Below are 18,554 nucleotides of genomic sequence, written 5' to 3' on the forward strand. Positions count from 1 at the left end.
GATCCGGCTGCCACCCTGCCGGCCCGAGCTGGCGGCGGCGGGGACGCGGCGCTGACAGGAATGGGCTGCAGCAGGGAGGCGCGGCCCGGGCGTGAGAAGGGGGCGGGCCGCGCGGGGAGTGTGCGCGCGCGAGCCGCTGGGGGTGGGGGTGGGGGTGGGCGTGGGCGGGGGTTTGTTACACCCGTTCTCCACTGCGGGCGGGTTGCTGATGTTGGATGTGTCCTGTGGTGGGGCGAGGCGGCAGCTGAGTCCCCAAGTGAATGTGGGGGTAGGGGGTGGTGACTGGGGAGGGTTTGGCCTTTCGGGCTCCCAGGAGCACGGGCCCTGAAGCTGGGCTTGCGCGCTGCCGCGGATTCGGGATTTCGGGGATCGTGTTCTTGGCTGGTGCTCAAAGGCGCCTAGAGAGAGAAGAAGCCTGACAACTTTTCCCCCCAAGAATGATGATCCTTAAAGGAAAAAATGAAAAGCTAGCCTCCTCCCCGCCAAAAGCTAGCCGGCGGCCGCTACCCCCTCCGGTGCCAGGACCCTGGGAATCCGACTGGCAGACCTTAGTCGGTTCTGCGGAGGGAGAGGTGGCTGTGGATGGACAGCTCCGCCCTTGAGCTGGATTCTGCTCCTAGCCGGGCGCACAATTGACGGCCCGGATGGGCAGCTATTCCCAAGACGGAAGGACCTTTAAAGTCGGTGACGAAACCAGGTCCCCACAGCCTGGCCGGGGACCCACACCAGGAAGACACCCAGGGACTCTGAACCCAGGTTCTTGCTGGCCCCTTGACGACCAGTAGGGGGCTCACGGTCACAAGGTCCACCTGCAGAGGGAGGGTAGAAAAGGAGCTTGGTACCAAAGTCTATTGGACCACCATCCTGGAGTTCCAGGGCACTGTCCCCTCTTGGTGCAGAGCCCGGGGTGCAGCCACTAATGCCACCTGTCCCGGAGTACAGGTCAGGAAGCAGACAAAGGACATCTCTGTGTGAGCCTAGAAGTCTGCACAGGTGGGTGGGAGCAGCAGGAGAACATACTGGCTTAGCCTGGAAGGCATCTGGCTGGAAGGGGGTACAGAATGGAAAGATGTGCCCAGCCTCCACCATGTCCTGAGGGGACCAACCAAAGCTTGTGTGGGAGGAAGGGGGAAATAATAACAAAATTTGGGATCAGGGTAAGTATGTTTCTTCTCCAGACTTGATAGTTTCCATAGATGGCCCCAAACGCTCTCCAGTCTGCCTACCCTCTGGCAATGTGACTTGGACAGAGATCTGGGTGAGCCTCAGCAGGCTGCGGCCATGTGCAACATGAGGGTAAGAGGGGGCAAAAACTCTATAAGCAGAATTAGCCAATCAGCAGAGAAAGATGGAAAAAGCTGTGCAGAGGGCAGTATCGATCCCCTGAAAGAGAGACCATGCTGCCTTGGCAGGGAGCTGCCTCTGGTCCAGACAGCTTCCCAAGTCTCCAGCTGAGGCGGGGGAATAATGTTCATCACTAAAGTCCCGTGAGATTCTCCACATCACTTCAACTAATGCCCCCCGCCAAAGTTGGTGGCTACTGGTTTTGTCTGACTAGCAACCCTTCCCACCCACTTCTCCTACAGCTATCCTTTGGAAAAGATGGGTTTGAAGTGCGTGAGTCCACTTAAATGCAGACTTTTTCAATAAATACGTTGAAATAAATTATTCAGTAAATACACGTATAGTACCATAAATGTATTTTCTCTTCTTTATGGTTTTCTTAAAACAGTTTCCTTTCTCTGGCTTACTTTACTGTAAGAATACAGCGTATAATGCATATAACATACAAAATCTGTGTTCATCCACTAGTTCTCAGTAACGCTTTCCATCAACTGTAGGCTGTAAGAATGAAGTTTGGGGGGAGTCCAAATGTATACGTGTGTTTTTTGAATGTTCGGTGGTAGGCAGTGGTCAGTGCCTCTAATCCCTGCATTGTTCAAGTGTAGTTGTAGTTAAGGAGCCTGGCCTCCCCAGTCACAGGAGTAAGCATGTGACCAGACCTGACCAATCGGAAACCCTATTTCCCTGGACATAGCAGTTGAACAAGGAAAGAGCCTGGGACCCCAGCTGAGCCACCTGCCTGTGCTCTTATTTAGGGTTGCTGGGAGATTTGGCTCTTCTCTGGGGTTATTAATTTGGGGCAGCGAGAGCTGGGAACCCATCTTTCCCTGTGGCAGGCAAAAGAACGTGGGAGAAGCCCATCCAGAGCAGACGGCGAGGTCACAGAGGTAGAGAAGCAGAAGTGGAGAGAGGAAGAGAGGATGTAACACTGAGCCTCTGGCCCCAGCAGTGCCCAAATTCCCAATTATAGGAGCCAATAAGTCTCCCTTTTTTCTTGAGCTTGTCTGAATTGGGTTTCGTTCCCTCGAAACCAAAAATCTCAACCAATCTAGAAGGACATGACTAAGCCTCTGTCTAAGGATCCTGTCTGACTCTGGGTTCAGTTCCTTTAAGAATTCTCCCTAGATCCCTCTTTGAAAGGGTTCTAACTCAATCCTAGACTGTTCTTTCCACCCTATTAGGCTTCTGGCCATTGTCTCTACCTTCTCTGCCTCCTCCGACCACAGGCTTGGTGCAGGGATTCCCTGGCTCTGCATTGCTGAACTTGAGCCAGCACTTCAAGGTTCAGCTGAACCTGAACCTCAGGGTTCAGCTCTTCTGCAGCTGGATAAGCCGGGAACACACCCCTCTGCACATGACTCCAGGATCCCCGCACCTGAACTGCTCATCTGGCCAGCCCCGCCCCAGCATGCCTGGCCCTGTTGGCTGGTCTTTAGCAAGACCTGGGGCAGACGCCACCTACTCCATGAAGGCTTCCTTCACCCTTCTCTGCTCCCCCCTTCCCCCACACAGACAGCACAATAAGCAGTAGGCTTGATGTTAGAAGACCCAAGTTCAAGTTGTAGTCTTGCCATTCCCCGAGCCTTTATTTCCTTGCATTTTTTTTTTTTTTTTTAAACTGGAGACTCGGCTTCCAGTTTCTTTAAACTGGAAACTGGAGCTGACAGGCAATCCCATGGGAAACTGTTTGGTAGCTATCATGGACTGTGTTCAAAAGAGGGGTCATTGTTTGAGCTTTAGGAAGGCTTCACAGGGAAGGACATCATTGAGATAGGGAATGGGGGCTCAGGGAGAGGCGATGGCTTGCACACCAGCACAGAAGCATGAGAGATACCTTAGGGAAATGGAGGGCAGTAAGAGGAGGCCAAGTGCAGGGTGAAGGATGGGGAGGTTGGGGAGGTAGGGGAGGAAAAGTCTTCGGAGGTCAACTGGTGGCAAGCAGATCCTGTTGGACCTTGAGAGACTCTCTCTCTCTCTCTCTCTCTTTTAAAGATTTTATTTATTTATTTAAGAGAGAAAGAGGATGAGCAGGGGGGAGGGAGAGCGAGAAGCAGACTCCCCACTGAGCAGGGAGCCCAATGCGGGGCTCAATCCCAGGACCCTGGGATCATGACCTGAGCCCAAGGCAGATGCTTAACCGACTGGGTCACCCAGGCCTTAAGGTCACGCCTTAAGGGACTCTTAGGAAGCTTATCACACTGAGGGAAGAGTGGAGATTTCAGAGCGTTGACACTATCAAACTTGCACTTCAGGAAGATCACTCTGATTCCTGGGGACACCTGGATGGCATGGAGGGCAAGCCTGAAAGCAGGAGGCAGACCAATCTGTGTCAGAGGTGCTGAAGGCCAGGAGGGTACTTTTCAGGATGTAACCCGGGACCCGGACCTGTGCACCCCAAGTAGGTAGGGAACAAGCCTCCCGATTCCCCCAGCAAGGCTTCGGCTGGGAGTAGCAGCCCCAAGTTCTCAGGCTCTTGAGTCACCTCCAGAGGTTTATGGCTGCCCTGAGGGCAGGTCAGCCTCCTTCCTCTGTCCTAATTGCTTCCTGCCAAGGAAGCTGGCCCTCTCCAAGCGTCCTTGAGAAAATCCTTGTTAATGCAATTGAGTGTTTCAGGGGCGGGCGTCCCCTCCAGCCGCCCCTGCCCCCTCTAACAAGCAGGGCCTACTCTGGCCACCGGGTTGGGTGGGGGTGGGAGTTGGTATTCTAAGAAAAACACGTCAGCACTAACTCCATTCCAGAAGGTCTCAGGGCCTGGGCTGGTCTCCTTGGGGACGGCGAAACAGGTTACGCACTGCACCCTCCACCAACAGGGCAGGTGGGACTGAAATTCAAGATATGCTTCACTTGCCAAGCCACTCACCATGGCGTGACAAGGCTGTGTTTATTCAGAAGAACGGGTATACTTTTCCATTAGGCCAAAGGTGCCATCCACTGGCCCAGCTGTGTTCTTAGGAGGCTGTTTACACCCAGAAGGGGTGTCTTTTCCTAATTTGCACAAAGGGCACCATATAGCTTGATTAATTGTAATCCTGGCTCTTGGCCTTTCTCCCCACTCCCCACTATTCACTCCTTGGGGCTCTATGACGCCTTCCACTGGACGGAGGGAGAAACTACATCCAATGGTGTCTGCCATTGGCTCCCTTCTGGGGAAACTGCTCTGCCCACAGGCCCATGTATCAGCACCTGGTGTGGTCATTGATGAATGGACCAAGGGCTCCCACCGTAAGCTAAGCTCAACCAGTCAGATTCTTTTGCTTGAGAACTGGAACTAACTGGCGCAGTGGGGACTTGTCCCCTGCTGGGAAGTCTTGATACAGAGTTGGGGAAGCAGCCACTTTTGCAGGGAAACCAAGGAAGTCTGAAGAGAAACCGAGGAAAAGAACACCGATGCAAATATCGCCGAGGGTAGGAGAGTCTGAAAGGCCCAGAAAGGAGAAGGGTGAGGCCCTATTGTCGGTTCCAGTCCTTCTGAGGCCAAGCCATTCTTGATTTTCCCTCTTCAGGGTCCCTTGTAATCTGCTCACCCCTTTCTCTGAACTAGCTCAAGTGGGTCTCTGTTCCACATAACCAGAGTCCTTGCTAGAACAAGGCCCTCAGGCCCAAGGAGGTTCCTGAGGCACCCCCAACTGTTGAGCTCCCTCTAGGCTTCTTCTCCCCCTGTCTTGTACCCTAGGGCTACCTCAGCTTATGGAAGAGCAAGAGCCCTCAGCATGGTCACACCTTTATTCACGGTCAGTGACAAACACACCATACAGCACAGGGTTGAACAGTGAAGACAGTCTCTGCAGCCACAGCCAGGAGCAGCACATGTGAAAGGGACAGGGGCCACACTAGAGAATGAGTTGGGATGGCCCCCTCTGGCACCCAGCTCCCCCTTTCCCCCAGGCCTCCACACCCCCACAGCCTCCACCAAGCAGGAAGGGCCACATGCCCTGGGAGGCCCAGTTCTGCCCCACCTTCTAGCAAAGGTAAAAGAAAAACCTTGAAAATTTCAGAAAGAAAATTCCATATTTTTCTGAGACTTCTTCACAATTATAGGATTTGAAGGACTTTTTTTTCAAAAATGATAAATAAAATACATAAGAACTGTATTCTTTCTTCCACAGTGATCTCTAAAGTCAGAACAAAACCTCACCCAGGGCAGATCTTCAGGAAAATTGTTGTTTTAGTAAGTTTTTGTGTAAAAATATCTACAGTGTCAGCTTACTACCCTGTGTAGAAACCCCAGCTTGTTCTCTCATTCTCTTTCCTTTCTCTTCCCTTGCCTCCTTCTCTCTCTCTCTGTAGCAGGATGAATTTCTACCTCTAGAAACTGTCAGTAAAAGATTAAGTGCCTTTGCTTATGGGCTTCCATCTTCTTAACTTTTGATTTAAAGGTAAGTTATAGAACCCTGACTACAGCTGAAAGGACCAGAGCAGCCATCTGAAGTGGACCTTGCTGATGGTTTTTAGAGATAAGAAATAAGCGGCTCATCAGTTAGTCCAAAAGGATGAAGGACAGAATGCGGTTAGGAGGTAGATTCTAGAACTTTTTAAATTCAGACTTATACAGACTTGCTGCAAGAAGATATAAAACTTCAAAAGGAGAGTTTGAATATATAATTGTTTTCACTGTCTGTATATTTTTGTGTCTCTGTCAGTCATAATTCAATGTCTCCTTACCATGTGCTCTATGGCAAGTCCCTCAGAGCTGGCACAGAGATCAGAGGCCTGCCTCTCTTCTCAAGGGAGGGCCAGTGCTCGACCACAGGAGCCCCTGAGCACACAGTCCCTGGGACATCCAGAAGCATGTGGGAGCAAGGTCTGGCCTGCCTGTGTCTCCTCTCATCAACAGGATGGTGGTCTTGGTTCCCAGCCTGGCTTTATGTGTTCACACCACTGGGTGTGAATCTTTGGCCATGGGATATGTCCAAATCTTGGAATGATCAAACATGCTCTCACAGATAGGACTTGCCCACCTGCTGGAGAAAAACAGAAACAGTTCTCTTAGGGAGGAATATGGTGGTAAAGATAGAGCAAGATGCTTCCAGGGTGCTGAGTCAGAGGCATCCCAGGACAGCACTGACCTGTTGGCAGAGCTGCCCAGAAGCAGACAACAAGATGCTTGAAAATGTCAGGAGTTCAACCAAGATCCTATTTCTTTTTGGAAGACCACCGCCTCAGAAACTTCTTAGCAGGAAGCTTGTCAAAGACCAAAACTAACTTAGTTTGCCCCACAGTCAACTTGGTATGACTCGGAGTCAGAGAGATGAGAAGGGAGAGACTCTGAAGGAAGAAACCCTCTTAAAGCCTTGGGTTCAAGTCCTGGCCTGTGCCTCCTTCCTTGCACAAGGGGAGCCCCCCTTTCTGTGCCTCACTTCCCAAGTCTGGAGAAAGGGAATGAAAATCTCTATTTCCCCAGGCCAGAGGATACAATGTGATTGAGTAGATCAAGCAAGCCTCTGAAAGCCGTGAAGTTCTGTGCGATTGTAAGTCAGGTTAGAGTCAACGTTTGGGAGATGGGAACCCCACTTGGTAAAAAGTCTGGCAATCTCAGCTCAGCCAAGCAGTTGAGTATCTATGTATCTGTGGTGCTGACTAGTAGCACAAGATACGCCTAATGACCCGCTCCTCAGGGCAATGAACATTCCTTGAGGCATTACTGGATAAAAACCTGCTGATTCCTGCCTGAGGATGTAAATTCCCAGCCTCACCACATGGCTGGTCATAGGCATAAGACAGAAAGAGAGTGGCAACTAAGTGGCCTTGCTACCTTCAAGGGCAGCAAGAAGGAAGGTCCAATAGAGCTTGGGACCAAAGGTCAGCAGCCCCAAGAGCTTCCACTTGCAGAGAGGGAGGACAGGTGAGCCCCCAGAAGAGGCATGCCTTTCCTCTTTCCCAGAGATACAATCCCACCCCGCTGACTCAGCAATCATTCCCTGCTCCTACCCTGGGCTGACAGCACCTGTGTACAAGACTGTTTTCACCAGCAGCTCAAGAGGAAATCTGCCACTGCACATCAAAGCTAATTTCTGATCACAAGTACAGGAGAAAATAAAGTGAAAGGCTTGAAGAAGCAAGATTAGTTTTCTGGCAATCAAAGCATGCAGCTGTACAGCTCACTGACCCAAAATCAGAAAAGCAGAAAGCAAAGCCAGTACACCTGGAAGATGAACGAATTTACCTGGCACAGTGAGGATTTGGGGTTAGGAAGAGCCTTGCAAATGGAGCACGTCCCCAGCACTTGAGGCATTTGGTCCATAAATGCAGTCTGGCAACCTAAACAGTGGCTGGGTGGTTCTCTTCTTCTAGCTCCTTCTGCTTCGGTAGCAGAAAGAACAAGCCCATCCTTGAAACAAGACCAAATCCAGAAAGGAACTACCAAGATGTAGAAGATACACTTGTTCACTCTTAGCAAACCTTGTTTTTTTCTGTTTCCGCAGTCAGCATCCAGCCAGAGCAAGTGCACGATGAGAGAGCTGCCCACCGAGTTGAAAAAGGTCATGAAAAAGGAAGCAGCAGAAGCTGCTGATGGGGACGCCTCATGACTTAGTCTGATAAGAGGTGTTATTTGGTAAGTTTGCTGGTATTTTCCCTCATTTTTTCTCAGCTCTCCCTCCCCACCACCCCCCAAGTTAGCATTTTCTATATTCATTTAATCATTTTACAAGAAACCAAGTAATATAAAGTATGTTTTAAAATCCTAAACTAATAAAATGACTTTAGCTCTTTTATAGGGTACTAAAAAAATAAGTATTACACAAATATCAGTGTTTCTTAAACCTTCCACTCACAACTGTTCCTAGACTTCTGAATACCTTCCATTTCATCCCTCTGCAGCTCCGGGTAGAGGTGAGTGGAAGATATTTCATGGTTCCTTTCAAACTAACTGGCCTCAGCACGCCCTCTGCTCAGCTGTGTGCCATGCTCCCATCTGAGACTCTGACCACTAGACGTTTGCCTCTCTTCCCTTATGAGCTTCCAGAGGGCACAGAATGTGTCTTGTAAACTACCATAACCTTAGCACCCAGAGATGCCTGGCATTGAACAGGTGCTCAATAAACGTTAGGTGAAGAAAGGAATGAACGAACGCTCCACAGGCTGGGGCCGGAGGGGCCAGGTAGAGTCAAGGGGGCAGGGCAGAGACCACCTTCAAGGAATTTAGGTCCTCAGCAAAGGACAGACCCACTTTGGCCCTTTAACTGGGATCTGTGAGATCACATCTTGTAAAGTGTAATCCTAGAAAGAACAGAATTTCAAAGCAGACCTGCAGCCCCCTTTCCTCGATCCTGCCTCTTAGGGCAAAAGCCATCTCCCTGTGCCCAGAGGATGCTGGTTCTGGGCCAAGACGGGGTGGGGCTAGACCACAGAATACCTGAGGATCTGTCTCTTTTCCAGGGTGAGGTGGTCCCTCCAGGATCTCAACTGAGGGGAGCAAGGGCTTGGGCAGAGGAGTGGGTGGGCCAGAGAGTGAGGCTAGAGTACCCCTCCACCTGAGAGGTCATCAGGTTGGGAGGTGGCCACGCCCCTCCTGGCCAGGGGCCCTGCCCCTCACCAGCCTCTACTTCTGCATGTCACACTGCAGCAGCAGCACAATGGACGGGTCACTCTTGGCCGCCTCCTTGAACTCCTCCAGTGTGATCTGGTCGTCCTTATCCTGGTCCATCTTCTTGAAGATCTTGTCCACACGCTGCTGGGGTGTGAGCCCATCCTGGTTCATGCGCATCATGATCACAGTACCCACCATCTTGTAGATAGCCTGGTAGGGGTGGGGGGCAAGGGGGGAACTGTGAACACTCACAGTGGGCAGGAATGATCAGGGGTGAATGAAGGGGGTTGGGGGATGGGCAGGGAGAACATGGGAGATGGCAAGGATACTGAAGGTAATGTATGGTCATTAAGACTGAATATTTAATGGGTATCTCATATCACACATGTCTACAACCCAACTCTTCACCTCCAGCCTGCTCTTCCCCCAGCATTCCCAGTCTCAGTAAATAGCAAATTCATCCTTCTGGTTCAGACCAAAAACCCTGACGCCATTCTTGACTCTCCCTCATGTCCAATCTTTCAGCAACTCTTGTCAGCTCAAATTTTGCAACAGGTCCTGTATCCAACCATTTCCGCTACTCCCCCAGAGTTGCTGTTTCCATCAGCTCCTGACTGGCCTGCCGTGGACGCATCCTAACTGGTCTCCTTGCTTCTGCCTTCCTGTGCCCTTAGTCTGTTCTCCACACAGAGAACAGAGCGCTGTAAATGGCTTCCCATCTCACTCAGAATAAAGTCAAATCTCTAAGACAGACTGTGAGATGCTAAGTGATTGGGTTCCTGGCTGCCTACCTGACCGCTTCCTACCACTCTCCCCTCACTCACTTCTCTCGTACCACACTCACCTCCTGGCTACTCCTTGAACACTGCAAACATAATCTCACCTCAGTGTCTTTGCATTTACTGTTCCCTCTGCATAGAACACTGTTCCCCCAGGCATTTACATGATTGGCTCCCTCACCTTATTCAGGTTGATGCTCAAATTTCACCCCATAGACTTCTCCATTGCTCTCACTCCCCTTACTCAGCTTCCCATATCTTCTTCGTAACACTTACTTCTTGACATAGCACAGGTTGTTTTCTTGTTTTAAAACCTTCTCACGGGGCACCTGGGTGGCTCAGTGGGTTAAAGCCTCTGCCTTCAGCTCAGGTCATGATCCCAGGGTCCTGTGATCGAGCCCCACATCGGGCTCTCTGCTCGGCAGGGAGCCTGCTTCCTCCTCTGTCTCTCTCTCTCTGCCTGCCTCTCTGTCTACTTGTGATCTCTGTCAAATAAATAAATAAAATCTTTAAAAAAATAAAAATAAAAATAAAACCTTCTCACTGTTTTGGGGTGCCTGGGTGGCTTAGTCGGTTGGGTGACTGCTTTTGGCTCATGTTGTGGTCCCAGGGTCCTGGGATGGAGCCCTGCATCAGGCTCCCTGCTCGGAGGGGGTCTGCTTCTCCCTCTCCTCCCTGCTTGTGCTCTCTCTGGCTCTCTCTTTCTCTCTATCAAATAAAATCTTTTTTAAAAAATAAAATAAAATCTTCTCACTATAGAATGAGTGTCCTAATAAAACAGAACTTTGCCTGGCACACAGTAGGCACTCAATATATATTTGTTGAAAAAATAATGAATTAGAGGGCTGCCTGGGTGGCTCAGTGGGTTAAGCCTCTGCCTTCAGCTCGGGTCATGATCTCAGGGTCCTGGGATCGAGTCCCACATCAGGCTCTCTGCTAGGCAGGGAGCCTGCTTCTTCCTCTCTCTCTCTCTCTCTCTCTCTCCACTTGTGATCTCTCTCTGTCAAATAAAATATTTAAAAAAAAAATGAATTAGAAACCTGGGCTCTGGAGTCAAGAGTCCTTGGATTTGACTCAAGAACCATTACACTACGTTTCCTCCTATGTAAAATGGGGTTTCTGTCAGTACCTACTCCATAGGGTTGCTGGGTAAAGCACTTAGCACAAGGCTTGTCCTACACTACGCACCCAACCAATGCTAGTTAGCCACTGGGTCCTGGCAGGCAGGAGGCGGGGACAGGCGGAGTACAGCCAGGACACTTCTGAGGCCTGACAGTAGGGTGCCTGGGGAGGGTTGGAGAGGACCCGCCACGAAGATAGGAGGGGCATCACCCCAGCACAACCTGGCCTCCCGCATTCACCCCCGCTCACCTCGATGATCTCCAGCATCTCCAGGCGCGTGATGCGCCCGTCGCCGTCTAGGTCGTACATCTCAAAGGCCCAGTTGAGTTTCTGCTCGAAGCTGCCGCGAGAGGTGACCGAAAGGGCACAGATGAACTCCCGGAAGTCGATGGTGCCGTCGCCGTTCTTGTCGAAGGTGCGGAAAGCGTGCTGCGCAAACTTGGAGGCGTCGCCGTAGGGAAAGAACTGAGGGGTGAACCGGACGTTGGGGGGAAGCCACAGCCTCGCGGTCTCTGCCGGTCTCTGCGATTGCGTGGCCACGCCCCCTGGCCGTCCGGCGAGCTCCCTAGATGGCCTGACCCCGCCCACACCCGCCCGGCCCGCCCCCTGGGGTTCCCTGGCCCCGCCCCCGGTCGCCCTGCCCGCCCACCTTGATGTACAGCTGCTGGAATTCCTCCAGGTTGAGGATGCCGCTGGGGCAGTCCTTCAGGAAGCCCTTGTACCACTGCTTCAGCTCCTGTTCGCTGAACTCGGTGTTCTGAACCAGGTCCTCCAGCACCTCCGGGGCCAGCTTGCTGTTGGTCTTCCCCATGGCAGGGCCTGGGGGACATGGGCTCCCTCAGTTTGGTTCAGGGCAAAGCCCTCAACTCAGCAGCGGCCCCCCAAGTCCCCAGAGGACAGGGCTCCCTTTCTCCACAACGACCCCTCCCATAACAGGCCTCACGTTCCCACCGCCAGGATCCCTCCTTCCACAGCAGGGTGGGTTCCCTCCTGTCTTCACTATCCTCAACAAGCTCACTTTCCTACAACTAGGCCCTGTCCTTCACACCCCTTCATAAGAGGTCCTGTCTCCCTCCCCGCACACGGGAGGGGGTCCCTTCCCCCATCAAACTCCCCAATGGCAGGGTCTCTACTCTCCGCAGCAGCCCCTCCTCTCTCCTCACACAGGTTTCCTCTCCTGGCTCCTAGGATCTCCACTCCCCGGGTCTCAGCTCCCCTCCTTCTCCCCGACCAGCGCGGATGCCTCAGTCTTCATCCTCCCTCTCCTGTGTATACCTGGCAGAGCACCCCACCCCACTGTGAAAGTCTTAATCCTCTCCTTGCTAGAGCTTTCGGCCCCTGGCCCCCACCCGCCTCTGCAGGCTCTTCTCTGCCCTGGGACCTGAGGAAGGTCCCTCGTGTACCCCCTGGCACCATCTCACAAGTTCTTCCCCAAGGCTTTCCGGGCCATCCCAGCAGGCAGCTTCTCTCTCTCCGTCCTCTGTACAAAGAGAAGTCCTAGCTGATAGCACTGATGACCTTGACTCATCCTGCTTTTCATTAGTCATTCATTACCTGAGCCTTTACTGAGGCTGACTGTGTGTGCCAGGTCCCGTGCCAGTGATGGGGATAAAGGAAATATGGGCCAACCTTCAATAACTCATAATTGGGCCAAAGAGGTAGCTGGCTGATTGTGAAGGCCCTTCAATCCCTGCCAAGGAGCTTGGCTTATACCCATAGGGATTTTTTTAAAAGATTTTATTTATTTTTTTGACAGACAGAGATCACAAGTAGGCAGAGAGGCAGGCAGAGAGAGAGGAGGAAGCTCCCCACGGAGCAGACAGCCCGTTGTGGGGCTCTATCCCAGGACCCTGGGATCATGACCTGAGCCGAAGGCAGAGGCTGTAACCCACTGAGCCACCCAGGCACCCCCCCATCCCCCTAGGGATTTTAAAGCAAAGGCTAGGAAGATAGCACTCAGTCCACAAACACAGAATGCTTATGTGGCAGATCCTGAACTAGATGCTGGGATGAGAGAGAAGGAAAGTATTTTAGAATTTTTCCTTTGGCTACAATGTACAAGATGGCCTGAGCGGGGGCAAGTAGAGAGCAGAGAGAGGCAAGCTGCATAGTTCAGGCGAGAGATGGTGACACTAGGGCAGAGGCTGTGGAGTGACATGGATGGATGGAGATGTGTTAGGAGGGGCATCAGCAGGGCTTGGTGACCGAATGTGGGGGTGAGAGGGACAGAGAAGTTGAGGCAGATGCTTAGATTTGGGGCTGAATGGACAGAAGTGGTAGTGTTGAGAAGCAGGTTTGGGGAGGATGAAGAGTCAGTCCCCCACGGGAACAGAAGCCCCTTCATGTGGCCTGTGACAGAGGCAGTTTTTGCAGAGAGGTACAGGAACTCCCCAGGATGCATCAGGAGTGAGGCCCTGCCAGGCCCTCAAGGTGGGCACTTTTGTCTGACCTCCATGGGAGGAATATCCCTCCAGGGCCTGAGTTTCCTAGGACATGGCCCTGGAGGTAACTTTGACCTGTCTAGTCTTTTTGGAAGGGCATCAGACCCCGGCCGCAGGATAGCCTGTCATAAAGATACCTTGGAAAAGGAAACCATCAGGTTAGCAGAAGGAATTCCACATCCATAGCCCACCACCTGCCAGTGTGGCTTCTAATCCTTACTGCTAGGAGGGCCCCAAACAACCAGACCTGAGCTGGGTCTCTGCCACACCCCCTCCCTTGCTCCATGGCTTCAAGTTAGTCATAGGATATCTCTGGGCCTCCTCCACTGGGCCACAAGGAAGATCAAGCAGCAACGGGAGTAGCAACATCCTCCCCCACTCACTACCCCCAGAGCATGAGGTCTCCTCCATGCTCCCGGGAGGAAGAGAGAAGCCGGTGGGGAGGGAGGTATGCTATCTTCAGGAACCTGGAATGTGCAGTCCAAAATAGCCACATTAGGTGCAAGGATGACTCTGGGACACCTACGGGCAGAAGACAGATTTCCTCCTCTGTTGATCCATCCCCAAGTGCAAAGCACACTGAAGTCTTGGGGTATAGTCAAGGAAGCTGGAGAACCCAGAGAGAGAGGTGTCCAGTAGGGGGAGTGAAATCTCTCTAGCATTCTCCTGGGGGACATGCCCGAGTGTCTGTGTCAGGGGCTGGATGTGGGTGGGAGCACGTCAGTTTATGAGATTGCGTATCTGCCAGAGCACGTGTGTGTGTGTGTGTGTGTGTGTGTGTGTGTGTGTGTGTGTGTGTGTACGTGTGTGTATCATGGTGTCTGTGTGGCTTTTCTTTCACCCTTTTCCTCCTCCCTGTCCTGTGCTCCCTTCCCACAATTCTCTATGTCCTGGGGTCACATTCCCAGCCCAAATCTGGTCCCAGGCCCACTGGAGACTCTATCTCCCTCTTCATTTCCTCTATTGTTCTTACATTGCCAGTCAAAGTTGGCAGTCGCTTCAAGATATTCCCTTATTTTAGTGGAAACTGGAACCCTGAGAAAGGAGAAAACTGGCTCAGAGTTACACAGCCGGTCAGTAGAATAGTCCAGATGAGCACCCAGGCGGAGTCCATGCCACCCGCCTGGACCCTCTCCAAATCATGCTACTCTTGTCCAGTACAGACTTTCCCCACTCCTGCCTGCCTTCTGGGAAAACCCTAGCTCTGATCTCCCTCTTGGCCTTAGGGGGACCATCCCACCAAGCTTCAGGCCACCATATCTGACATCTAGGAAACATCCATCCCTTGGAATGGCCCAACATCTCCTCTGACTCTTCTCATCTACAATCAGACACCCGCAACCTGTGGCCATCTTCCCTCTCCATCAGCCCTTCCTTCCTTCCCTCCCTTGCCCCAGGGCCGAAATGCAATCTTAGTTACCTTTAGTTTCCCCTCTTCCTTTTCCCTAGGTCCAGCTGGTACCAGGTCTTGTTGTTCTTTCTTTTCAAGTGTTTCTAGAACCTTCACCATGTCTTCTCTCTCCCCATAGTCAGGGCCAGGGGCACAGCTGACAGGCTGAGGTCCTACACTGCAGCCTAAGGCATGCCCATGAGTTCAGTGGTATCAGAGGGAGTGCCTTTCTTCTGACTTCTGTGTTCTGAGACAATGTCATATCTGGTTTTGCCCAGAAAATATAGGCTAGAGGTGGACATGCCCATTAGGCCCCTCACACTCTAGAATCCTCTAGAATCTGGCATCAAGGTGCCCACCTGTCTAGCCTTACCTCCCACTGCTCCCCTCACAACTATATGCTTTCCAGTTAGTCTTCATCCAGCCAGGATCTACGTCCCTATTGCATAGCTGCTTTCCCTTCCCCTAATATCCCTTCCTCCCATCTGGGCTAATGCAGCTCTCTTCAGCCTTCAGGCCTGGCTGAAGCCCACTTCCTTATGATCAGCCTCTCCCAGCCTGGACAGTGGACAGTCAGCAGCATGGATTCAGCATTTGAGGGCTGTGAAACTGAGCCCCACAAGTGTGTAGACTCCAGAACTCTCTGACCCTCACCCGATGCTCTAGAATTCCAGAATGAAACCTGATTTGGAAGAGATCTTTGAATTAAGCCTTGGTCCAAGCCAAAAAAAAAAAAAGTCCTTCAAGCCTTTTTCTCAATGGCAAAGAGCTTATCCCCCTATAACCAAGTCCGCTTTGGGGCAGCTCAGAGAGTGAGAAAAGCATTTTTCCCATCATTGAGGTTTGCCCTCTTGTAGCTGCTCCACACCGATCCCACTCTCCCCTCTGTGGCTGCACAGAACTGCCTGCAGAGACCCAAAGGCCATGTCTGGAACACAGAGATGTTCAATGAATGTCTCTTGGTGGGTTCCATGAGAGGAGCAGAACCCCCTTCTTCCTCCTCGGAATGGCGTCGGGCTTTCTTGTTTATCTGTGTTCTCCTGCCATTGCACCCACTTCAGAGACCATGGAACTCCAACCCAGGAAAGGAAGGGTTTGCCCAAGGCCAACCACAGTAGCAAGGTAAAGGCCTTGGGGGCATGGCGTGCTCTGTTGGAGCTGTGGCCCTGCTGGACATGGGCAGGCTTCTTGCCTACCGCTTGCGGGCTACCCTCCAGCTGTGAAGGAGATGGCGTTGCCTCATACACAAAGCCACGGCCCCTCTGTGCTCAGAGGCTTCTTCCAGAGGGCAGAGCTCAGGGTCCTGAGTTTCAAATGAGGAAGAGGCGGTGAGGGTGGGAGGGATTGAGGGAGGCAATAATCCCACATCCTCAGCCAGCTTCAGAGGAGCTGGTGCTGAGACGGTTGCCATAGTGACAACAGCTCCCTGGTCAGGAGATTTTCTCTTTCCTCTCCTCCCTTTGCTCTTTCTTCTCCAAGCAGCAGCCATAGCGGCAGCAGCCAGGTCTTCTCCCTGTCCTTAATGAGGGGCAGGGCATGATAAACAAGATGTAGGCCATAGTGACCACCTCCACGGCAGAATTGTCCATGCCACATGGGCTGGTGGTCTGGGAGGGACTCCCAACAGCTGAGAAGGGGTCTGGGCCTGGAGAACATGTAGGAGGGGTAGGTCTGAGTAAGAAGTAAGTCCCCTTGGTGAGGACTAACGCCACTCAGGCCTCTTCTCTGAAATGTCCTAACAGTTCAGGCAAGTGTGAAACGGTCCCATTTGCTCATAATCAGCCACGGAACCAGAGCACGTCAGGGTTGGAAGGCAATTCAAGACCATCTCATCCAGTCCACCCTCTGTCCTGCCCCTTCCCCATTTCATGAAGGATCAGAGAGGGAAGTGGCTTGGCCAAAGGCAAACAGCAGCTGAGGCAAAGGCAAGATTTAACCCATCTCTTCTGCCTTCCAGATTCAGGCCACCTTAGGGAAAGGAGTGACACAGTCCATATGGAGCTTTGGCAGGTCCTTGTGGAACAGCGGGAAGATAGCAGAGCAGGAGTGACTGGGCGCAAGAAGGCCAGAGAGGATCCAAATTAGAAGTGTTTGAGAAGTAGAGTGAGAGAACTTGGTGCCTGTCAGTGGTGAGGGGAAAGGGGAAGTCTGGGACCTTGGCAACACTGACGGACAGTTGTGCTGGGGGGTGGTGCCCCTGGTTCATCCTCCAGCCAGGATGAAAGAAGCCAAGCATGGGGCTTCTCCTAGCCCTGGGACCATGTGGGGTGGTTCTGCTGATTAGAGAATGTGAGGAGGAGAACTGGGGGAGGGGGCACCTCTTTCCTTTTCCAGATATGCTGTGAGCTCCGTCAGCTTGAAGGGTGGGAGGTGGGGACAGTCGGAGGGGACAGTGTGAAGTGGGAGTAGGCTCTCTGTGGAGGTGGAAGCTGTCTTTGTGGGCAGCGGCCTTGTGGTGTGAAGTGCACAGGGAGCTGCTGGGGGGACCGGATGTGTGGGTGGGGGCTATCTGTGGAGGTAGGAGGTTGACATGATGCTGGGCAAATTACCCATCTCCAAAGGGGAAGGGTGATTGGTGCCTCCTCAAGCACCAGCAACACCACACCCCCAGATGTGTATGTGTGAGTGTGTTGGGGGGCCAGAGCAGTGGGTGTTCTTACCTGAGCTGGGGGTAAGGAGGCGGCTGGTCCCCCTTCCCTGGGACCCATGGGGCCTGGACTGGGGTGGGAGTCCCCTGCCCAGGGGCGGCCCTCCAGATGCTGCCGCCTATGGGGGGAACCAGGGGTCAAGGATGAATGAGCGGAGCAGGAGAGGAGAATGGGAATGGAGAGTAGAGGGGGAGGGGACAAGGGCCTCTGCCCGGCCCCGCCCGCGTTACCTGAGGCCGCTCGCCGGGTCGCAGGATGGCTCTGAGCCTCGGCGGGCCGCGGGGACCGAGACTGGCTCGCGGACTGGCGGCCGGGCTCTCCGAGGTCCGCACCGGAGCCGCCTCCCAGCTCTTGTATCACTCTGTCTCTCGGAGGCGACAGGATTTGCATAAGCCCCGCCTAATCCCGAGCAAATCGGGCGTTGATTGGCTCCGCTGGGGCGGAGTGGCAGGCGGGGTTTCAGGTGGGGACTGGATGACCAGTGAGGCCCCGCTGTCGGAGCGCGCCCCGCCCGCCCGCGCTGACCTTCTCCGAGTCGCGAGGAAGGGGGAGGGCTGTGCTCCCCTCGGTACCCCGCCCTAGGGCTCAGACCCCGGGCCGCAGTCTGGGGCGAAAAGTGATGATTGAAGTGGATTCGCAAAAACAACCGCACGGTTGCTGTGGAAACGGGAGAGCCACAGCCGAGTCTCTAAGCCTTCCCTCCCAGGGCCCCAGACGGGGGTGGGGATGGAAGAGAGGATGAGTCACAAGATGTGACCCCCTCCATGTCCCACCCGAAATCGGAGGAGGGCGACGAGGAGCTGCGGAGTAGCTGAGGGGGGGAGGGAAGAGTTGGGGTAGTCGGCTTCTCGCCGCCTCCGCAACACACCCACTGCGCTGCCGCCGTGGGACTGCGCGGAGAGCGCAGCACGGATGGCGAAGCGCCCCACTTCTACCTGGCCCCAGGCTCCTCGTGCTTTCCCTACAGCCCTTAATTCCGATCCTCTCCAGACGGGCCTTGCTTGGTGCTCATGGACCCCCAGCAGGCCTCTCGGGATCGCCTCCAGAAAGTCCCTCTGCCTATCCCACGGACCCTCCTTTCCCCACCCTCTCATCTTCCCGTCCCGCAGACGGAGCCGGTCCCCAGACGCCGCCAGTCTCCGGCCTCGGATGTTGACACAAACCCGTGGCGGTTTACACTGAGTGGGTCTGGAAGGTTTCAGGGCCGCGGGAACACCTCTTCCCTGCACTTGGGGGTCTCCCCAAAGCCCGGCCAGGTTGCCCTAGCTGCTCTGGCAGCTGAGAGGTCCTGAACCAAGGCTG

General features: G+C 53.3%; 1 protein-coding gene across 2 annotated transcripts; it reads right to left on the reverse strand.

The window, feature by feature from the left end:
- Positions 1 to 8,689: 8,689 nt before the first annotated feature.
- On the reverse strand, positions 8,690 to 17,642 carry LOC111143484 (hippocalcin like 4). Of its 2 annotated transcripts, XM_022497265.1 has the most exons (4): positions 17,483 to 17,642; positions 11,423 to 11,592; positions 11,023 to 11,238; positions 8,690 to 9,082 (listed from the first exon to the last, which is right to left on the reverse strand). In XM_022497265.1, exons 1-4 carry the CDS (start codon positions 17,640 to 17,642, stop codon positions 8,885 to 8,887), a joined length of 744 nt encoding a protein of 247 aa, XP_022352973.1. In that variant the 3' UTR covers positions 8,690 to 8,884. The 2 variants fall into 2 exon arrangements, with proteins under 2 accessions (XP_022352973.1, XP_022352974.1); XM_022497266.1 differs by lacking the exons at positions 11,023 to 11,238; positions 17,483 to 17,642 and having other exon boundaries at positions 8,885 to 9,082; positions 11,423 to 11,584.
- Positions 17,643 to 18,554: the final 912 nt, after the last annotated feature.

Source organism: Enhydra lutris, unplaced genomic scaffold, assembly GCF_002288905.1.
Source record: "Enhydra lutris kenyoni isolate GAN:26980312 unplaced genomic scaffold, ASM228890v2 scaffoldscaffold9, whole genome shotgun sequence".
Taxonomy (NCBI): domain Eukaryota; kingdom Metazoa; phylum Chordata; class Mammalia; order Carnivora; family Mustelidae; genus Enhydra; species Enhydra lutris.

Excerpts from the sequence above, each read along its gene's own strand:
- LOC111143484 (XM_022497265.1), bottom strand. The coding sequence starts at position 17,642 with ATGCAAATCCTGTCGCCTCCGAGAGACAGAGTGATACAAGAGCTGGGA. Across the intron at positions 11,593-17,482 it reads GACCCGGCGAGCGGCCTCAG|GCCCTGCCATGGGGAAGACC; the intron begins GTAACGCGGGCG and ends CATGTCCCCCAG. Across the intron at positions 9,083-11,022 it reads AGATGCTGGAGATCATCGAG|GCTATCTACAAGATGGTGGG; the intron begins GTGAGCGGGGGT and ends CACCCCTACCAG.